This window comes from Melanostigma gelatinosum (genome assembly GCF_949748355.1).
Source record: "Melanostigma gelatinosum genome assembly, chromosome: 18".
Taxonomy (NCBI): domain Eukaryota; kingdom Metazoa; phylum Chordata; class Actinopteri; order Perciformes; family Zoarcidae; genus Melanostigma; species Melanostigma gelatinosum.
The window spans coordinates 3662939-3682026 of NC_136651.1; the positions used below are offsets into that span (position 1 = coordinate 3662939).

General features: G+C 42.9%; 2 protein-coding genes across 4 annotated transcripts in view; one reads left to right on the top strand and one right to left on the bottom strand.

The window, feature by feature from the left end:
* Positions 1 to 5637, bottom strand: part of LOC306792246 (MOB kinase activator 1B) — a 6420-nt gene extending 783 nt beyond the window's left edge. The window contains exons 1-6 of the mRNA XM_079289319.1: positions 5370 to 5637; positions 4190 to 4356; positions 2319 to 2412; positions 1782 to 1915; positions 1412 to 1575; positions 1 to 1302 (exon numbers count right to left, since the gene is read on the bottom strand). The exon at positions 1 to 1302 is cut by the window's left edge and continues 783 nt beyond it. Coding sequence (XP_079145445.1) covers positions 1225 to 1302; positions 1412 to 1575; positions 1782 to 1915; positions 2319 to 2412; positions 4190 to 4356; positions 5370 to 5383 — 651 coding nt within the window. The 5' untranslated portion in view covers positions 5384 to 5637 and the 3' untranslated portion in view covers positions 1 to 1224. The remainder of the gene's footprint in view (positions 1303 to 1411; positions 1576 to 1781; positions 1916 to 2318; positions 2413 to 4189; positions 4357 to 5369) is intronic.
* A 1338-nt stretch (positions 5638 to 6975) lies between these two features.
* Positions 6976 to 18497, top strand: trappc13 (trafficking protein particle complex subunit 13). Of its 3 annotated transcripts, none has more exons than XM_079288842.1 (13): positions 6976 to 7108; positions 12580 to 12648; positions 14404 to 14503; positions 14610 to 14694; positions 14778 to 14905; positions 15060 to 15132; positions 15462 to 15506; positions 15898 to 15915; positions 17195 to 17328; positions 17414 to 17612; positions 17701 to 17801; positions 17891 to 18038; positions 18136 to 18497. In XM_079288842.1, exons 1-13 carry the CDS (start codon positions 7063 to 7065, stop codon positions 18241 to 18243), a joined length of 1254 nt encoding a protein of 417 aa, XP_079144968.1. In that variant the 5' UTR covers positions 6976 to 7062; the 3' UTR covers positions 18244 to 18497. The 3 variants fall into 3 exon arrangements, with proteins under 3 accessions (XP_079144968.1, XP_079144967.1, XP_079144969.1); XM_079288841.1 differs by lacking the exon at positions 15898 to 15915 and adding an exon at positions 16346 to 16393; XM_079288843.1 differs by lacking the exon at positions 15898 to 15915.
* The last annotated feature ends 591 nt before the right edge of the window (positions 18498 to 19088 follow it).

Below are 19088 nucleotides of genomic sequence, written 5' to 3' on the forward strand. Positions count from 1 at the left end.
CTATGATCAGTCACATGATACAGCGTCTCACAAAGCAGTCTATGCAGAATAAACATTCAGGCAAAAGAGGTCAGGGAAATGGTTCAAAGTGCTTTATGGCGAGTGAGATAACGAGGGATGCAGCAGCATAATCAAATTCTAAAAGACGCTTCTATTGTTTTTGTAACTGTGGCAGTTTTGACTTTAAACACAGGTCTCTACTTCTATTAGAGCACATTTATTTACAATTTAAGGTTTTAGATCCCTTGAAGACTTTCCCCAAAAACGTGTTTCCACTTCAAGTTTTGAGGGAAACCACTGGTACACGGGAACAGGTCACTAGAAAATGCTAAAAGTTGAGCTGATTTTGAATCCCTGCTACGACGCGACGATAGCCTAGCCTCACTTCTATGTCCTTTAACACATTCATTTATCATAACCTGCACAGAACACTCGAGAAAGACACGTTCTAACTAAATAAGGAAAAGGTTGGAGAGGAGTGTGGTTTTAAAAACAGAAAAAATAAATCTTTAAACCAGGTTATAGTACAGATAAGAGGGAATTAAGAATCACAGAAAATTTGATGTCAGTGGTATATGGCCTTTATCTTCTTACAGCTCTCACTGTTGATATAGGGCAATTATGAGCCATGCTAGGCACTTAGGATTATTTTGTATTGACAGATGTGGGCTCTTACAGATGTGAAAAGTAACCCAGACCCTTCTATGTAGACTGATGGATAAAATAACTAGCTAGTGTGGTGAATGGGCTGAAAGGCTGGCTTCACTTCTTGCCATAACACCAACAAAGCCCTAAAGTTACGATTCAGCATCTCTGCTTCCACACTCTTCTTAGGAATGGGACTGTAAGAGCGTGAAACCGCCTTGTGTTTTCAGAAGTCCAAATGAAAGAGAAAAGAATCTGTGCAGTGAAATACAAAAACTAATGAACATATATGTCAATATTATCCTTAAAGTAAGCCGTGACTGAATACTGGGGCTCTTTCCGGACAGCTAAACCATTTTGTCCAATATGTTAATCTGTGGTTTGTTCAATTGAGTGTGTAATCCCTGATAGCATTAGTCCTGGTGCCTTAAACCTATCAAGATCCTTCCTTCTTCCTGGCCTTCTTAAAAACATTTCCCCGAATGGAAATATAGTAGATACTGCATACATACAGCCAGGGCGGGGTGGGTATCTGTGCAAAAATAAGAAGACCAAAGAAAACAAGGATTACATCGTCGCTTATCTGTCCTTGGTTGTCAGTTTTTCAATGAGCTCCTGAAGTGGGACCAGCTCTTTCCTGTCAATGAGGTTGAACTCCTGAAAGAGAAAAAAAATGAATCACATGACCCGCTGTATGCTACTTTTTTTGCTATTATACAGCGTCAAATACGTAAAAGTCAACATTGAAATGTCAGGGATTCTATACCTGAACGAAAAAGATGAAGTGTTTGAACGACGTGTTGAGGTGGGCCTCCTCCTGCAGCTGCATCACAGAGTCAAAGTGCTGGTGGTAGATATGAGCGTAGACCCTGAACAGGCGCTTCAGAATGGTCTTCGCCACAGACATAAAGTTTCTCTTAAAGGGGACACCTTGAGGGGCGAGAGAGAAGAGCTGTGATTCACAAAACATGCAACCAAAGACATAGGACAGTACGATCACAAAGAGCTAATTACTTAAAGGGGAGTTTATTAATACTTTGTTCTTTTTCTATAATCTATTCCTACAAAACCAGAGAGCAACACATCAAACACACAACGAACAGACGGCTTTGACAGGATGGAGAGAAGGGACACACCGATCTTTGAAGGGAAAAGTGTCTCATCATCGAGCTGGTCCTGCACCCAGGTCATGAGGTAATCGATGTACTTGGGAGCGGAGCATTTGATGGGCTTCTTGATGTTGGTTCCATCCGCCCAATGGTACTCATACCTACATGAAACGTGGACGACAAACATCAGATCATGAAAACATTCGTGGATTCCATCTCCACTGACGTCATGTAATGTAGAACAAAGCTCAGAGTCACCAAACACATAATTCTCCTCTGGATCCTTTGAAGAAGCCAATCTAAAGCTTGTGAGCTGTTTTCCCTACGAGACACTAGCATGTAAAACACTGAGAATCCACTGATCATGGCAGCAGGAGGCTAGAGGGCGGTATTTTACATGGTCCTGATAACAAGTGGGCTGTGTTTTCCATTACAATTATCGTCACATTTGCTGCCAAATGGATCCAATTATTTTGACAACACCTCTACCCCACACCCTGTTGAGCCTCGGCAGTGCAAAGCTTGTGGGCTGGTTTTCTAACACTTGGAAAATGATGAACTTACTTAGGACCGGCAGACATGACTGGACAGCTTTCCTCTGTGCAAAAATCTGTGATGGTGCCATACAGCATGTTGATCTGGTTGAAAAAATCCACAGCTGAAAAAAAAAAAAAAAAGAAACTATATTCAAATCACGTGTACACGAGACCAAATAGCTCGTGTGCCAGCACAAACAGCTGGCGTCGAGTTTCCCCAGTCCAAACTGTAAACCAGTGCACACTCCAGTTATCAGGAACAAATGGTGTTATCGCTCATTCCCAGCGGCACAGCGCCAACTTTGGCTTTCCATCAGTCTGAGAGATCCATTTAGAGTGTTGGCAGCGTTTGTGCTCCATTTGCTAATCTCCCAGAAATAAAAGTACATATTGAACAGCTGATGTGTGAAGTCCTGTTTACTCAGTCTCCAATTGAGACATTTTTGTCCAAAGTGTTACGTTATTGACACTGAAGATTTCAGTACGTTCAGCATTGTTCTGGTAAAAAGCTGAAAGCTCTTCATACTGTTTCTGCCACTGAAGTAGTTGAAGTTAGATGTAACCAGGGAGGCAGACCAGCATTAGATACATATTTCAATGCAATACCCGGCGTATCTACCATTTCAACACTTTATTGTTTGTGCATTTTACAGTTTTAAAGTAACACTTCGGATGAATCATGACACACAACCACTGGGAATAACATAAAAACAGGTCCGCCGCTTTGGCCATGCTATCAACTGATCAACACGTTCACTTTGCCATGACAGGTGCCAACGTCATCGTCACCATGGCAGACTTCCCGTGGCCGTCGACGACATAGATGCAAAGAGACAGCTGCAGCACATCAGAGATGCTTTGGTGACACAGAATAAACTAGGAGACCGTTACTGCATATCATAACCGCCTCTCTTCCTCTACTGTCACTATCCATTACAAGTAAAATGCCCCAAAAAAAGGATGCTTAAACGCATGAAGTGAACTGCTTCTTGTGAACAGAGAGCATCAGGAAAGTCATATAAACAGCAATTTTATTCTGACTTCCCTTTATTGTGCAAGTTAAAACATCCAACAGCCATTCATTTCCACGAACCTCTTATGAAACTACAACACTAGTATTGCAATGATGTAGCCGAGCCATCTCACCGGCACACTTAACACAGCTGTAAAATGTGTGAACTCGCTGCTACACAAGATTCACTGTTAACACTGTGTAAAAATAGAGAAGGAATACAATCACAATCACCGTTTTCTTGTGCTACAAATGGATCCGAAATGCATCAAATTCAATAAATCTAAATCAAACGCAAATAACTTCAACACACTTTGAATGACAGCACAAACTAGTTTATCGGCGCAGTCACTCTCTTGTTTTGTGATCTGCATTAAAGTAATGTAAACACTTGATCAGAAATCCTGATCACTTTACGTTATACTGCAGGAAAAGTACTTTAAATAAAAGGACAATTCATCCGTTAACACGCCGAGACTCTGAACATCTCAAACACTAAAGGCACTTTGACACGACAGGAAGTTAAGCTGCTGCTGCTGACCAGCAATTTGTCTCAATTCAGAGGAATGTAAACAAGGCTCTCACAGCACAGACAATCAAGTCTGTTTAACATTCACAGTGGTTCTTCCAGCATGAATGCACACGGCCTTCCGGGGGAATGCCCAGATCTTACACCCTGATAGCTCACTCTCAAACTGATTCTTGATGTGGACTAATTGCGAGTTCAGGAACACGACTACTTGAGAAGCATGCAAATAAAAAAAAACAATGAGAGTGCCAGATAAAGAGATAAAAAGGCGTGCGACGGTGCTGTCCTGCCAGGAAGCTGAATTTAAAAAGGTGTTTTAAGGAAGCGAGAGGGGAAAAAAGGTGAAACTGGCGCTTACTGTTGACTGCGACCCACTCATTTAAGTCTTCACCCTCGGGCAACATGACTGCCATGCGCAGGTTTCCACTTCCCAGTGTAGCCTCTGCATGTTTCAACAGCTCGTACTGGTGAGAACCCTCCGGGATATTCTTCTTGGGCTTGAACGTCTTGGATGAACGGTTTCCACTGCGAGTCACATTTCAAAAGAGGAAGAACAAACAGTGTGACAAACAGGGAGGTAGTCAGATATGATGACAAATCATGCAATCACAGCGCCTCTAAGTGAGGGACTTTTTACTGACAAAAAGTTTTGATCTTCTTAGAAAAGAAAATAAAAGAGTTGAGCTGTTGTTGACTTGATGTGTTTGCCAGAATCAGAGCGGTGGACCACAACAGTGCGTCTCTCTCTGTGTGTGTAATGAGGCCATTTGGGGAGGTAGTGTGTTCAACCCTCCTCACTGGCCCATTAAACAAGAATTTGAGTCATCACAACATGGAAGGTTGCACCCTAAAACTGATTCTCCTTTAATTAAAGCATTAACAGCTATTCAAACCAATCTGTATCAAAATCAATACCCTACATAATTGTATTAAAATATGAAATTAATTATATTTCAATGGGGTAAGGAAAATAGTTATTTTGTGTTACAGAGCAGTGGTTAAACCTAAACTCATCTTCTTCCCTTTACCTAAAAACACTCACACCCTCACCAGAGGGCATTTTAATGTTACCTCTGATTTCATCCACACAAGGGCTTTTTGAGTAGCTAGCTAAATATCAACAACATATTCTTGTTCCCTCAAACAAATGGGCCAGAGACTGATTAGTGTCCTGTCACATCGGAGCTGGATTAGCTCGTTTTTAACAAAGTGTTCACACCAGCAAATATTCAGGCCAGCTGGGAATGAGAACCCCTCTATGTTAAAAATTAGCTCAGCGGGTCAGTATATTGTAGCTTAGAGTTTCATGGCAGAACATAATACCTGTACAAATAATCTACAATCGATTGCGACGTTAATTATCATTAAAATCTAGAGAATCACACCAGGAGGTTAGTCCAGCAAGTAGTCGTAGCCCGTATCATTGCTATCGCTAGCTAGCTAGCTGGCTGTGTAACGCTAACCCCATTCATATTTCCCCAAATACAAAGCTACACGGCAAGGCAAAAATAAGCACCCGTGACAGAAATATTACTCACAAAAGAAAACTCATGTTTCCTTCTTGGACTGTGGAAAAAAAACCCACTCTCTTGGCAAATAGCTAGCAGGCAGACCGAAGGGATTGTTTACTAAAAACTCTCAAGTCTCGCAAGTCCTCGGTTCTTTTCTGGCTCCCGTACGCGGTCCTTGAGACGAATCCGAAATAACTATTACTGTGGCGGAACCGACTAACAGCATTTACGTTAGTTAAAGAAAAAAACATGAATGTTATGGACAAGCTAGTCCACTGTGAACTGTTCTGTACGCTGAGAGGCAGCAGCGTACTGAACGTAATGCAAACTTCTTCTTTTTGACGTTCAGGGCAGATCAGACGCGTCTCTGTAGTGTGCTGCCACCTAGTGGATGGAAATGATCAGCACTACAATTTCAGTTAAAGATAGATTTAATACGATATTGTACAGGAAAAAAAACAATAATGCAGCTGGGGAATCTGCTGACTTTGCTGAGTACAATATATATGATACATATCAAATTTTTTTTTAGTGTCTGACCTTTTTATTCGTCTAATAATCAGACTTAACTGCCATTTATATTTTATGTATTGTTTTATTTGATAAGGGACAGTGCACATTAATAAAAACGTTGCTGTAAATGCGCCAGAGTTAACCAAGAGGCTATTTTTCATCTGTAGTCCCAAGGCAGATGGCAGATGTTAAGTTAACCTAAAAACAGAATATAAGATTACATTTACAAAGTTCAGCAATATTGACCCTCTACAATGCGTGCACAAACAATGAAAGAAGTGAGACTATTAATATAAGTTATAATATTTTGTTTCTCTACATGCCCTGTGATTTAAATTTTCCATGTTATTTATATCCAGTCGTGGATGCATGGGAATATTTTATGCAACCACCATAAGTCCTAGTATTACCAATAAATATATAAAACATATCAACATTGACTAAAAGTATTACTTTCACAGCATCCCCTCCAACACTTAGTGCATTAACATGGAGGCATGGGGGCTCCAGATCACACCAAAAGAAGTACCAGGGACGTGTTCTGATATGTCTACCCTCTCTCGTCAGAAGATGGGCTGCATGCCACTCTGTTAAGGGAGCCCTCTACCAGAAAGGTGTGCCGTTTCGTGTGCGGTATCCAGCCAGAAATATGTGGCCTGTCTGAAGTGACCAGCTGTTCAACAGGTCAGATATATGTGAAACATCCAGGAGTGAATGCTGACCTGTAGAGGCTGCACTTGTCCATCTTCTTTTTTCATAGTGAAATGCAAACCTTAGCATACTAACATGTTCACAATTAACTGTGATATTTCACAATATAATACAGTATTCAGACGTTTCCTGTGAAATGAATGCAAGGTGTGGCTATTACAGCCATGATTACTGCACACCAGAGCCATTTAATGAGAGTCACGTCATCTCTGCTCATTCCAATGAATTCCCTTTTCTTTTACAGCAATGGGGGCTCATGGAGGTCAAGGAAATGTGGTTAGGAAAAGACGTGAGGAGGTACTTATTTTTGTCTTTTCTACCGTAGCCTCTCTTTATACGGCTCTGGTAGTACCCACCCCTGGCTGTGAGCGGCAGCAGAGTCTCGTAAGAGCGTCCCATATTAACAGACGAAGGAGAAAGACACAAACTAGCCTGTCACTCCAACCAGCTAGCATAGTAGCTAACATTACCCCGAAAAGACAATTTCCCTGTCAAAATGGAAGTAAATCAAGCGAAACAGGAACACCTACTTGCATTAAAAGGTAGTTAATGTCCTTGCAAATAGACGTAATGATCTGATTCCAGACGATAGTTTAGGGGTGAAACAGACTTCTTTCAGTGCACTGTTGTCATTTGTTGTGTATTTTAGCTGCTAATAGCGCTAGCTAAGACGCTATTAAACTCTTACATTCTACACTATAAAACCAAGAATATTTTTGTGACAGGTTTAGCTTTAAAGAATACTTTTCTTGTTAATTTTTTACCTCAAAGCTGAGCTTAAATGACGCTGGTAAGCAATAATACAGCAAGAAGTATACCATATAACCAGCTAGCTATTGCTGTTAGTAAAGATGCTCCACAGCAGCTGACTCAAATTATGTGTCAGTCAGCTACTGAGCCAATAAAATCCGTGTTTCTGATCAATGTGTAGCCATAAAAGGTTGTACATATAGTGTGCATTTTTAAGATAAAATAACTAAAAGCCCCAGATGTTGCTTTGAGAATATGGATGTTGTTACATTTTTGTTGAAAGCTGACATCTGCTAAAATGTTCCTGTATGATTGTGGTGATGGTCCCTGCTGAGTTCATATCAAATGCCTAATCAGTCAGGCTAACCATCCATCCTGTCAGAGACATATAGACAGATGTATTGCAATACAACAAAGGCTATTTCTGCATTACAGCAAAATTCTACAAGAGAATAAAACCTGCCTCTCTGCACATGACAGGCTGATTGCTACTGTTAGATCCTGGGTACTTCTGGCCCGATACGGGGCTAATTACTGACTCAGCTCTCTATTAAAAGATTCTCGAGCTGGTGTTCTTGCGAGGGAACTCGCCTGGCTCTTCTAACTGCCGTTACTCCCGACGTCTACCCTGCTTCCTCCGGTCTGAGTGCACTCGGTCGAGGGGCCACCCTGACCCCGGGCGCTCCTACCAGTCGCGTCGGTTATGGCAGCTTCCCTCTTATGGATCCGTGCTCTTGGTAAATGCCAGGTTAGGTTTTAACGGCTAGGATTAATTCTTGCTAAAACCGTAAGGGATTGTTAAGTGGATTCAGTCTCTAGGATAACCTTTCAGAACTCAGTTGTTAGACATACAATGGCTTTAACTTTTTACTGCCACGAGGAACTTTTTACTACTTGAGCAAATTAATGCACTTGAGAAATTTACTTTAAATGCAGATTAGATATTTATTGCAGGTTATATTTGGTTAGTTTGCAAGGGTTAAAGCTACAGCTCACATAAAATGTCACTACACTTGATTCGTTAATTTAATTTTCTTCTCTGATTATACTCATTAGTTTTAGTTGCCGAGACGGCTCGGTTGGAGCTGGATGTTCAATGGTGCGATGAAAAAGGTTCTTTTGGAGTTGTTAGGAGCGAAGGTCTGGCCAGACCCTCGGTCCTCCTGCTCTGCAACGGAGTTCGGCCAACAGTCCACAAAACTCAGTACAAAGTCTTTCTCGGGCTGCTGCATCTTCTCTGTTGTCCAGATGTTTAAGAGTCGAGCAGTGGGGAGAGGAAAACCTCCGTCTTTAAATCTTCTTGTCCACGAACAGAGGTCTCTTTTCCGTGAACAGAGACGAAGCCCTCAATACATCAGCTGCAGGCTTCAGTATCTTCTCATCTGGTGCATTTGGACAGCACGCGTGTTGAAATCCCAGCTTGCAGCAAGCAAACCACTTCTTTTATTCATCATTTGGGCTGTTAGCCCCCCTCCTGCTCAATACATGCTCTCATCCCCCCCACCCTCTGGAAAGGATGTTGGGTTCGAACATGTCCGGACATGTCCAGGCTTCATCCTGTATCATGCCTCTATGACTCATCTCTTGCGACAGTCTGTCCCTATTTTCTGCAAGTCATCCTGACTAGCACTTTTATCGCAGCTCCGTTTACACAAGACATTTGTTAATCAGTTTTTACATTTGTTAAATCGGTTTGGTTAGTACACATTTGCTTATAAAATGATTATTGATCTCATCCTTCATCATTATTGTGCCTTGTGTCTTTTCTTCTCAACCATCATTATTTCCCCATCCCTTGAAGCCAACACCCTGCTTACTTCCTCTTTCTCCGTACTTTCTACACTCAGACTGCACTATACTCAGATACACATATTATTATTATCAGGTTTACATTTGTTAAATCACTCTATGTATTAAACATTTGTTATGTAACGATCATACACTTTATCTTTAGATTACACTTTAACTATTGATTTCTGATTATATGCTTTTTATATCCTGACCTTCCCCTGATCGTGTATGCATGTTTTCGAGGCAGCTCTGTGGGCTCAACCCTTCTTGACATCCCCTTCTTGAGGTCACAGGCTGCCTCGCCTTAGCTAGTAGGAATCTCACAGGAAGGTTTCGTCGGCCAGGGCAGTGATGACGAGCACGTCGTCCTCTGGTGAAGACGGTCCTGATGCCTGCTCCCAGCTGTCGATCACCACTAGGTGATGAAGGTTAACCTTGTTAACTTCTCCACACGGCATGTACCGCATATGCATGCATCCATAACCTTCACCGGTTTATGGCGCATGCGGTTAAACTCTTTTCTTTTTCCTGTGACCCGGAGTGGTTTCTGGTCTCCGGGTCCCTGCCATGCAACGGCTAGGGTGGTCGGCAGCAGGCAGACCACACAGTCATTCTTAATTTCTCTCCATTGCAACACTTCTTTTTTCTCCGGAGAGAAATCACTTCTTGCATAACCCAACTTCCTCAGGGCTCTTCCTGCCCAGAGCCCCGTAGTACTCCTTCTCATGTTAACCACCCCTTTGACATTGGCCACTCTGACGTAGGGTGGTAAATCTTGTATGTTGGTGGCCATTCTTGAGTTCCTGGTTTTCTCCTAATGCGGAACCGGCTTCAGCTGCCCCACTCCTTGGATTCCTCTTTTCTTAATGGTGAGTCCTCCCCTCCCTTTGTCCTCTCCTTCCTGCGTTGTATCGACCACACAACTCACAGTTTTTTTAGGATTCTGCGGACTTCTTTTTCAGGAATCCAGAGTCGCTGCTTTTCCAGTTCCCTTTGCGTTGGAACGGTGCCTGCAAATCCTAGTGCGCCATGCACTGCCTGCACCACCTCCTCCACGCTCTCTTCTGGGACTACCCTTCCTTTGGGCAATTCTTCCCACTTCTCGATCCCAACAAAGACAATTTGTGTCATCTGGACGAAACGATCCACTTCTTCGTTTCCTTGCCAGTGAATTTCTTCTCGCGTGTGGGCCCTCTGGTGCACCACTTCGAGCTCCAGCGCCGTCCTCCTCCTGGTCCGCGCTGCCGTCTGCTGCCGGGTCCTGGGTCGATGTCGCTGGCACGTCCTGCTGAGTCGTCGTCATCTGCGGGCTGCCTTCGTCGCCATCGGGTCCTCTCTGCCGTCCGGTGGCGATTCCTTCATCTGGGCCGCTGGCTCGTCCCGCTGGGTCGCCTCCGTCTGCCGGCCGGTCCCTGGAACATCTGGTCCGTTCTGCTGCACTTGCATCTTGGACTTTGTCTTTGTCTTTGTTGTCTCGAGTCGCCTTCCTCCCAAAGCCTCTCGTCGCGCGTTGAGGAAGGGATGGGATCAGGCTCTGGCCCCTCTACAGGTCGGGCGAGTCTGGTCGATGCTCCCCGTCGCCTGCGGCTTCTCCTGTGCTGGCTTGTAAATACCACACACAGCTTCGATGCGTGGATGTCTCGCCATCGGACTTCTTCGTGGCTTGGGCAGCTTTACTTTCTACCCCAACGCCTCACCTCAGGTCTTTTCGTACACGAACGACAGCCTCTCTTGGCTGCCGGGGTTCTTCTTTTGGACTCAACGTACTCCTTTTCCGTCGAGCCCCACGTTGGGCGCCACATGTTAGATCCTGGGTACTTCTGGCCCGATACGGGGCTAATTACTGACTCAGCTCTCTATTAAAAGATTCTCGAGCTGGTGTTCTTGCGAGGGAACTCGCCTGGCTCTTCTAACTGCCGTTACTCCCGACGTCTACCCTGCTTCCTCCGGTCTGAGTGCACTCGGTCGAGGGGCCACCCTGACCCCGGGCGCTCCTACCAGTCGCGTCGGTTATGGCAGCTTCCCTCTTATGGATCCGTGCTCTTGGTAAATGCCAGGTTAGGTTTTAACGGCTAGGATTAATTCTTGCTAAAACCGTAAGGGATTGTTAAGTGGATTCAGTCTCTAGGATAACCTTTCAGAACTCAGTTGTTAGACATACAATGGCTTTAACTTTTTACTGCCACGAGGAACTTTTTACTACTTGAGCAAATTAATGCACTTGAGAAATTTACTTTAAATGCAGATTAGATATTTATTGCAGGTTATATTTGGTTAGTTTGCAAGGGTTAAAGCTACAGCTCACATAAAATGTCACTACACTTGATTCGTTAATTTAATTTTCTTCTCTGATTATACTCATTAGTTTTAGTTGCCGAGACGGCTCGGTTGGAGCTGGATGTTCAATGGTGCGATGAAAAAGGTTCTTTTGGAGTTGTTAGGAGCGAAGGTCTGGCCAGACCCTCGGTCCTCCTGCTCTGCAACGGAGTTCGGCCAACAGTCCACAAAACTCAGTACAAAGTCTTTCTCGGGCTGCTGCATCTTCTCTGTTGTCCAGATGTTTAAGAGTCGAGCAGTGGGGAGAGGAAAACCTCCGTCTTTAAATCTTCTTGTCCACGAACAGAGGTCTCTTTTCCGTGAACAGAGACGAAGCCCTCAATACATCAGCTGCAGGCTTCAGTATCTTCTCATCTGGTGCATTTGGACAGCACGCGTGTTGAAATCCCAGCTTGCAGCAAGCAAACCACTTCTTTTATTCATCATTTGGGCTGTTAGCCCCCCTCCTGCTCAATACATGCTCTCATCCCCCCCACCCTCTGGAAAGGATGTTGGGTTCGAACATGTCCGGACATGTCCAGGCTTCATCCTGTATCATGCCTCTATGACTCATCTCTTGCGACAGTCTGTCCCTATTTTCTGCAAGTCATCCTGACTAGCACTTTTATCGCAGCTCCGTTTACACAAGACATTTGTTAATCAGTTTTTACATTTGTTAAATCGGTTTGGTTAGTACACATTTGCTTATAAAATGATTATTGATCTCATCCTTCATCATTATTGTGCCTTGTGTCTTTTCTTCTCAACCATCATTATTTCCCCATCCCTTGAAGCCAACACCCTGCTTACTTCCTCTTTCTCCGTACTTTCTACACTCAGACTGCACTATACTCAGATACACATATTATTATTATCAGGTTTACATTTGTTAAATCACTCTATGTATTAAACATTTGTTATGTAACGATCATACACTTTATCTTTAGATTACACTTTAACTATTGATTTCTGATTATATGCTTTTTATATCCTGACCTTCCCCTGATCGTGTATGCATGTTTTCGAGGCAGCTCTGTGGGCTCAACCCTTCTTGACACTACCTAGTACTGACATTACTGGCTCTAGGATATGCTCACCGCAATTACTAACCAACTTGTGTGTCCAGTCACTGACCGCTGTCACTTTACCCTTGCAGTGATGCGGTTAACAAAACCGACACTCTTCACAAACCTGCCAGTGACATGTGAAGATGGAGATCTGCCAGGTAAGCCTGAACATAGTTACTGCTGTTTGTAGGGTTTCCACCACGTACGGACAACAAGGAGGCATTTAGTGTCTCCTTTTTCTGTATTATTCAATGACATTGTACTTTTAAAAGAATATTGTATGGCTGTGGATCAATTGACTTTGTATTTCTGTGGATTTGCAGACTTTTCAACTTGTGGTGATCACAGCAGTCATAAGAATCCTGTCTTTGTAGTGTCTTTGTTCTGTGGAGTGTAGAGATTCAGTCACAGTCTTAGCATGACAGAAACAAAGAAATCTATTTTGGAAGCTTCCAAATACAAGAGTTTTTACGTGCACGTATTGTACAACAACAAAGTAGTTCAAAAATAATCCAAGAGGCTTTTGCCAGACTTCTCGAGCTCAACACTCGCATTCTATTCCAGTGAATTAAATCCACGACTGTGATTTAGAAACCGGCAGCCAAGCTTCAGAACACAAATGAGGAGTTAATGTCAACATTTCATAACTGGCACCAGGCTTGAATGGATGTCTAAGTTCTTTTTTTAGTGTCTCTGAGAGCTTTGCTTCTGCTTTTCCTGTTCTCCAAATGAAGCTTTCAACCAATAGACAACAGAGGCTTCCATGTTTGAAATATTTACTTGAGGGAACAATGGCGTAGATCTTCATGTCGTAAAACTAACACGTATACAGGAAATTAACAAAAAAGTGCGTTCATGCTTTAAATCTAATACTGCAATAATGAGATATAATAATTAATGATGTAATGATACTAGCTTTGGTTGCCTTTAATGTAGCATTGTCACATTTTTGAGAATTTTCCTAAATTTGTAATTTATTTATTGACAAAGTTCTAGAAAGTTCTACTTTTGATTTTAAAACATGTACTCTATCACTGAAAGGTGAACAGACAAAATGTGATGTAAATAGCTGATTTCATATACATTTTGAACTGTATTTAGCCTACTCTTTTAGCATTTTCTTTAGCTCCAGTGCACATCTGTATTATATTTGTACGCTCTCAGAACCTTCTCCTGCTGAGTAGTTCAGTGTTTCCCTCTCTGGTGAATTACATGACAGAGAAATGTGAACGCTGCGCTGGTAACTGAACTCCTAACAAACCATGAATCACAATGACACTTCTCAGAAGGATCACTATTTTTACAAGAGTAGCAGCGAGCTGACGGCTTATCCTAAAGTTCACGAAGATGAATTAGTTCCATTTGACATTAGATACATAAAACCATTTCCCTTATTGCTATCGAGTTCCAGCATTAAAGGGAGTGTGTCATTCTCAGGTTCATACTTTCTCATTGAAAATGCTTAAATATTCAGAAAACACATTGTTGGTCCTCATAATGTTTGTCTGAATATACCTGTGTTCGTCTGTCTGAAACGCTCCATTTTAGCGCCTGTCTCTTTAAGACCGCTGACGGAAAAAGGGTCAGCTCTGATTGGCTCGCGAGAAAAAAATGGCGGTGAACAGAATACTCAAACACTTCTATAACTCCCAACTGTGTCTACATCTTATATATCTACGCAGTCCACAGACAGACCGGGACTCTGTCAGCTGATGGCAACACATTCAAGTCATTGATATTAGTTCCACATTTGCAACAACTTGTTTATGAATATGCATTGAGCATTGATATCACCTGTGCACACATTAGGTTTGTTGCTTCTATTTCTTCTGTCTTTGCTCCAGGTGCTTATTCAATGTTCGAAGTCTTGTGTGAGCTCCAGCTCTGTTCTTTGTGTTCCTTTCCCTCTACAGGAGATTTGTTTGATCAACTTATGAGGGAGGACCCCTCCACCATCAAAGGAGCAGAGGTGTTAATGCTGGGAGAGATGCTCACATTACCGCAGAACTTTGGGTAATTAACGCGAATCAGCTGTTGGAGAATCGACCAATGAGCGCAGAGTGCTTTTTGTGGAGCAAACTTTTGTTTCAAAAGTTTAACGACTGGACTTTTCCTACAGAAATATTTTCCTTGGTGAGACCTTCTCCAGTTACATTAGTGTGCACAACGACAGCAACCAGGTGGTGAAGGACGTTCTTGTGAAGGTGCTGTAAGAGAAGACCTCTCCAACACTCCTTACACCCTTTGCTCTACTGTTTTACCCACAACTCTCCTCTCGTGTGTGCAGGCCGATCTACAGACCAGCTCACAGAGGCTCAACCTCTCGGCGTCAAACTCTGCAGTAGCAGAACTCAAATCTGAATCCTGCATCGATGACGTTATCCACCACGAAGTCAAAGAAATTGGAACGCACATGTGAGCGTTGTTCCCCCACAGTATTTACACTCCCTTCTTTTGTTACTGTGCCGGGAAACTGTCCCAACTGACCAACGCAGGGAAGCAATCTCCACACAGATTAAAAACGATTTAATGTGTTTATTCTGAACGTTTCTTTCTTTCCGATGTCCAGCTTAGTGTGTGCAGTCAGTTACACCACTCAGTACGGGGAGAAGCTCTATTTTCGGAAGTTCTTCAAATTCCAGGTGAGTCATATTTTGAGCGTTTTCTCATTAGATGACAGTGGTCAGCCCCTGTGAGAGCTTGGAGGAGACCTGAGAAATGTCACAGGTCCACAACACGGCCAACGCAATTACCATCCCAGCTGTGGATCCAGAGCGTTGCAGTCTTCGGCTCTCAGTTCGGGAACCAACAGTAACCCTCTTCCCTTCCCTTTAGCAACATTTGCAACGTTTTACCCTCAGATTACAATTTCTTTGTCGTTTTCGCAGTGAAATAAATACATTTGTTCTGCCGAATGGAGGTACAGTGTGAGAAAACAACGGCGTTCATTTTGCAATCTATTCTCAATCAGGTTTTGAAGCCGCTGGATGTGAAGACAAAGTTCTACAATGCAGAGGTGAGTCTGCATCGCTCGAATACCATCACCACTGTATTGTATGACATGCAAGTTACTGTAGCGTACAACATGCTTCATATCATATTTCATTTCACAGTTCGGAGCGTTTCCATATGCTAATAGGGGCAGTTAGTATAAGAATGGTCTCCTGGAAAACCCTTGTACCTCCAGTAATGTCAACTTAACAGAAAAAACAACATATTGTTCATCTTTACTGTTTCAAGAGTTGGAGATCAAGCGTTTTCCTCACAGAGGCAACAAGCTTTTTCCTTTTTTTTCCTCATTTTACCAGTAGCTTTTTATATTAGCCGTGTGCAAATATTCACGATCATCATCTTTGGCATGTAACTTCATTTGTTCATTCTGTCTTGTATTTTATTTTCTCCATTAGAGTGACCTCAGTTCTGTGGTAATTGTTCCCTCTGTTCTCATTGCTGAACGTTCGCTTCTCTTCATCCTCTTTGGTGCAGCAGACTGTGTTTCTGGGGCCAATAGACAGGTGCAAAGTAGAAGAATGGAAAGGAGTATACCAATCATGGAAATCTAGATTGTCAAAGATAAACGAGTGACGTTCTGACGTTGATTTATTTGCCACCTCGACATGAACCTTCCATTGTTCTTCTTTTGCCCTTTCTTTGGACGCTCATGCTTTCTTGCAAACACTACACAGGGCTTGGACTTTTTAATTGAAGTTTGTGGTGTTAGATTGTGGTGGGTGGGAGTTGCATTGATTATGCAGTTCATCATCAAATGATGAGTATATGCACTGTGATTATTCTCAGATGTAACAGACATGAATTAATGTGCACAGATTTGAATCTCATTTCTTTAACTTTTAGTATTCCTGGGTTGAAGGAGCAACGCAGCAGGCCAATGCAGTTCTTATTGTCAGTGATTATAAAACCCAGATTACGTCTTGGTTCCAACCGTGTACCATTGGGTGAAATATATTTGATGATACGTAGTAAAATGTGTGGTTTTCAGGGTGTTGGTTGGAATGGCTTTGCATGGAACAAAGATGCTAAGCTCTGTGATTTAACAGTAACGGTTCACGGTCAGTTCTGATGTTGTGAATTGCAAGGCATGGACTAATCTCTGCTTCTCTCTCATTGTTTCTTACTGTATAGTAGAGGTTGCACTCCAGCTGTGTGGCGACCACTGAGAGTTACTTTTCTAGAGCATCAACTAGTTGCCTGCAGTCCTAGCTATTGTTTGAACTATCCAAGTAAATATATTTATACATATATAAATATATAGTTATTCCTCTAAAAGGCTTTGATGCAGACGAAATAAATAAAAACACAACTAGTTGATGTTTGAGAGATCACTTTGAAGGAACTGTGGATCGGTCCGTGTGCAACCCCTACTGTACACTCCGCTGGTCAGCACCTGCACTAACTATGTCCTCGAAGGTACACTGAGCAAACTTCATAGAATCCAACTGATGTGACGTAATGTTTGCATGTTATTCACGTTTGTCTTCTGAGTCTTATTTGACACGTGTGATCCGTTACATGACTCTCACACCGAGTAGAATAAAGGTTGAACCTCCCCTTTAAGGCCCAACCCTTCCTAATACCGAGTGGTGAAGCTGATGTGTTGCTCAGTTCGCCTTGGAGGTTATGTGACTGCGCTAGAATTGTGAGCAAAAGATATTACTTGGTGACCTCCGGCTTCTCCGCATCCAGACGGATGAAGTGTTCCTGGAGGCTCAGATCCAGAACATCACCACCTCACCGATGTTCATGGAGAAGGTCTCTCTGGAGCCCTCCATGATGTATAACGTCACAGAGCTCAACACGGTCACGAGCGGCGACGACGGGTAAAAGCACTTTTAGTTCCTCGTTGACGTGTTTTGCCGTCAGCTTTTTTTTTCTTCTCATTCGTAACTTTTTTCACTGCCATAGAGAGTCCACATTTGGCAAAATGTCCTACCTGCAGCCCATGGACACGCGGCAGTACCTGTACTGCCTCAAGCCAAAGCCGGAGTACGCGGAGAAGGCCGGCGTCATCAAGGGTGTGACGGTGATAGGGAAGCTCGACATCGTATGGAAGACCAATCTCGGGGAGAGAGGGAGGCTGCAGACCAGTCAGCTGCAAAGAATGGTATGAGGATGCTTCTCTTAATGTGTGCGACACTGACAAGCTAAAATAATCTGTTTCCTCCCCCTGATTTTCATTTTGTATCTTCCAGGCTCCAGGGTATGGAGACATCAGGCTGTCTTTGGAGATGATTCCTGACACGGTCAGCCTTGAAGAACCTTTTGACATTATCTGTAAAATCACCAACTGCAGGTAAAAAAACTCCCCAGTCCAACTTATGATTACATCGCTGAATTACAGGCATGAGCCAGCAACGGTAAACACCTTTTTTGTTGTTGTAGCGAAAGAACCATGGACCTGGTGCTGGAGATGTGTAACACCAGGTCCATCCACTGGTGCGGTGTGTCAGGGCGTCAGCTGGGGAAGCTGAGTCCAGGTGCCTTCCTCTCTCTGCCCCTCATGCTCCTCTCGTCCGTCCAGGGTCTGCAGGTAATGATTTACACTTTTAGAAGAAACATTAAAAAGCTGTTGATTGATATCCTCGCGCTGTTCTTGCTCACGAATATTCCTCACGTCCTTGTTTCAGAGTATCTCCGGATTGAGACTCACGGACACATTTCTGAAGAGGACGTACGAATACGATGACATCGCGCAAGTGTGTGTGGTCTGCCCTTACGCGAGCAATGAGTGCTAGGAAAATGATGTCTCTTCTTTTTTTTCACATTTTAGATATGAATGGACCAACAGTGGAATTCTGCACATAACTTTGACATTTCACTCTTTTTGCAACCTGAGGGGATAACACTGTACATTTTTTAATTAATTGTGAATAATATAAATCACTTTCTTCTGAAAATAATGATGTAAATGTGCATAAAATCTCTGGAATCTTTGATCATCATGGTGTCCATGGTGGGTTTTGTCATTAAAAATGACATACACATGGAATTATTTTATGACAATCCTCATTTTATTGTAAAGACTTTATATTGTGTTGTTTCATGGAACCTCTGTGGACTGCACTCAGCATATGTTCCTCAAATAAGATATGGGAAAAGCGGGTTGAAGATGCTTCAGCAGCATGGGCCCATCTCTCTTTCCTCCACCTGTGACTTGTGGGAAATGGCTGCTTAAAAAGTGAGATACATGACATACAGTTGAAAAAAGGCTCAGTTTTGTGGGTCGGGATCATAGTCGGGATATTGTGTGACTAACACGCTCTAAAATGCATGCTTGGCCTGCCAAGCTGTCGACAAAGCGCAGAGAAGCTTGGATTACAACATACACAGAGGAAGAGAGTGACTTCGTTCTCTGCTCAGGTAGCAACACTCATATCTTTACATTACAAATAATAGTTTGCTGCGCTATCAATGCTCTGGATTTGGAATTTAGCACCTTTTAAAACCCTTCTTGACTCGCAAAATACGTCATCTGTGAAAATCTCCACCCAAAGTTTGTCACACAGGTTTTCTGTTCTAAACGATCAGCCCCCAAGCCCAAGATGAGGTAGCATGACATCACCATGACGTCATCAGGGGT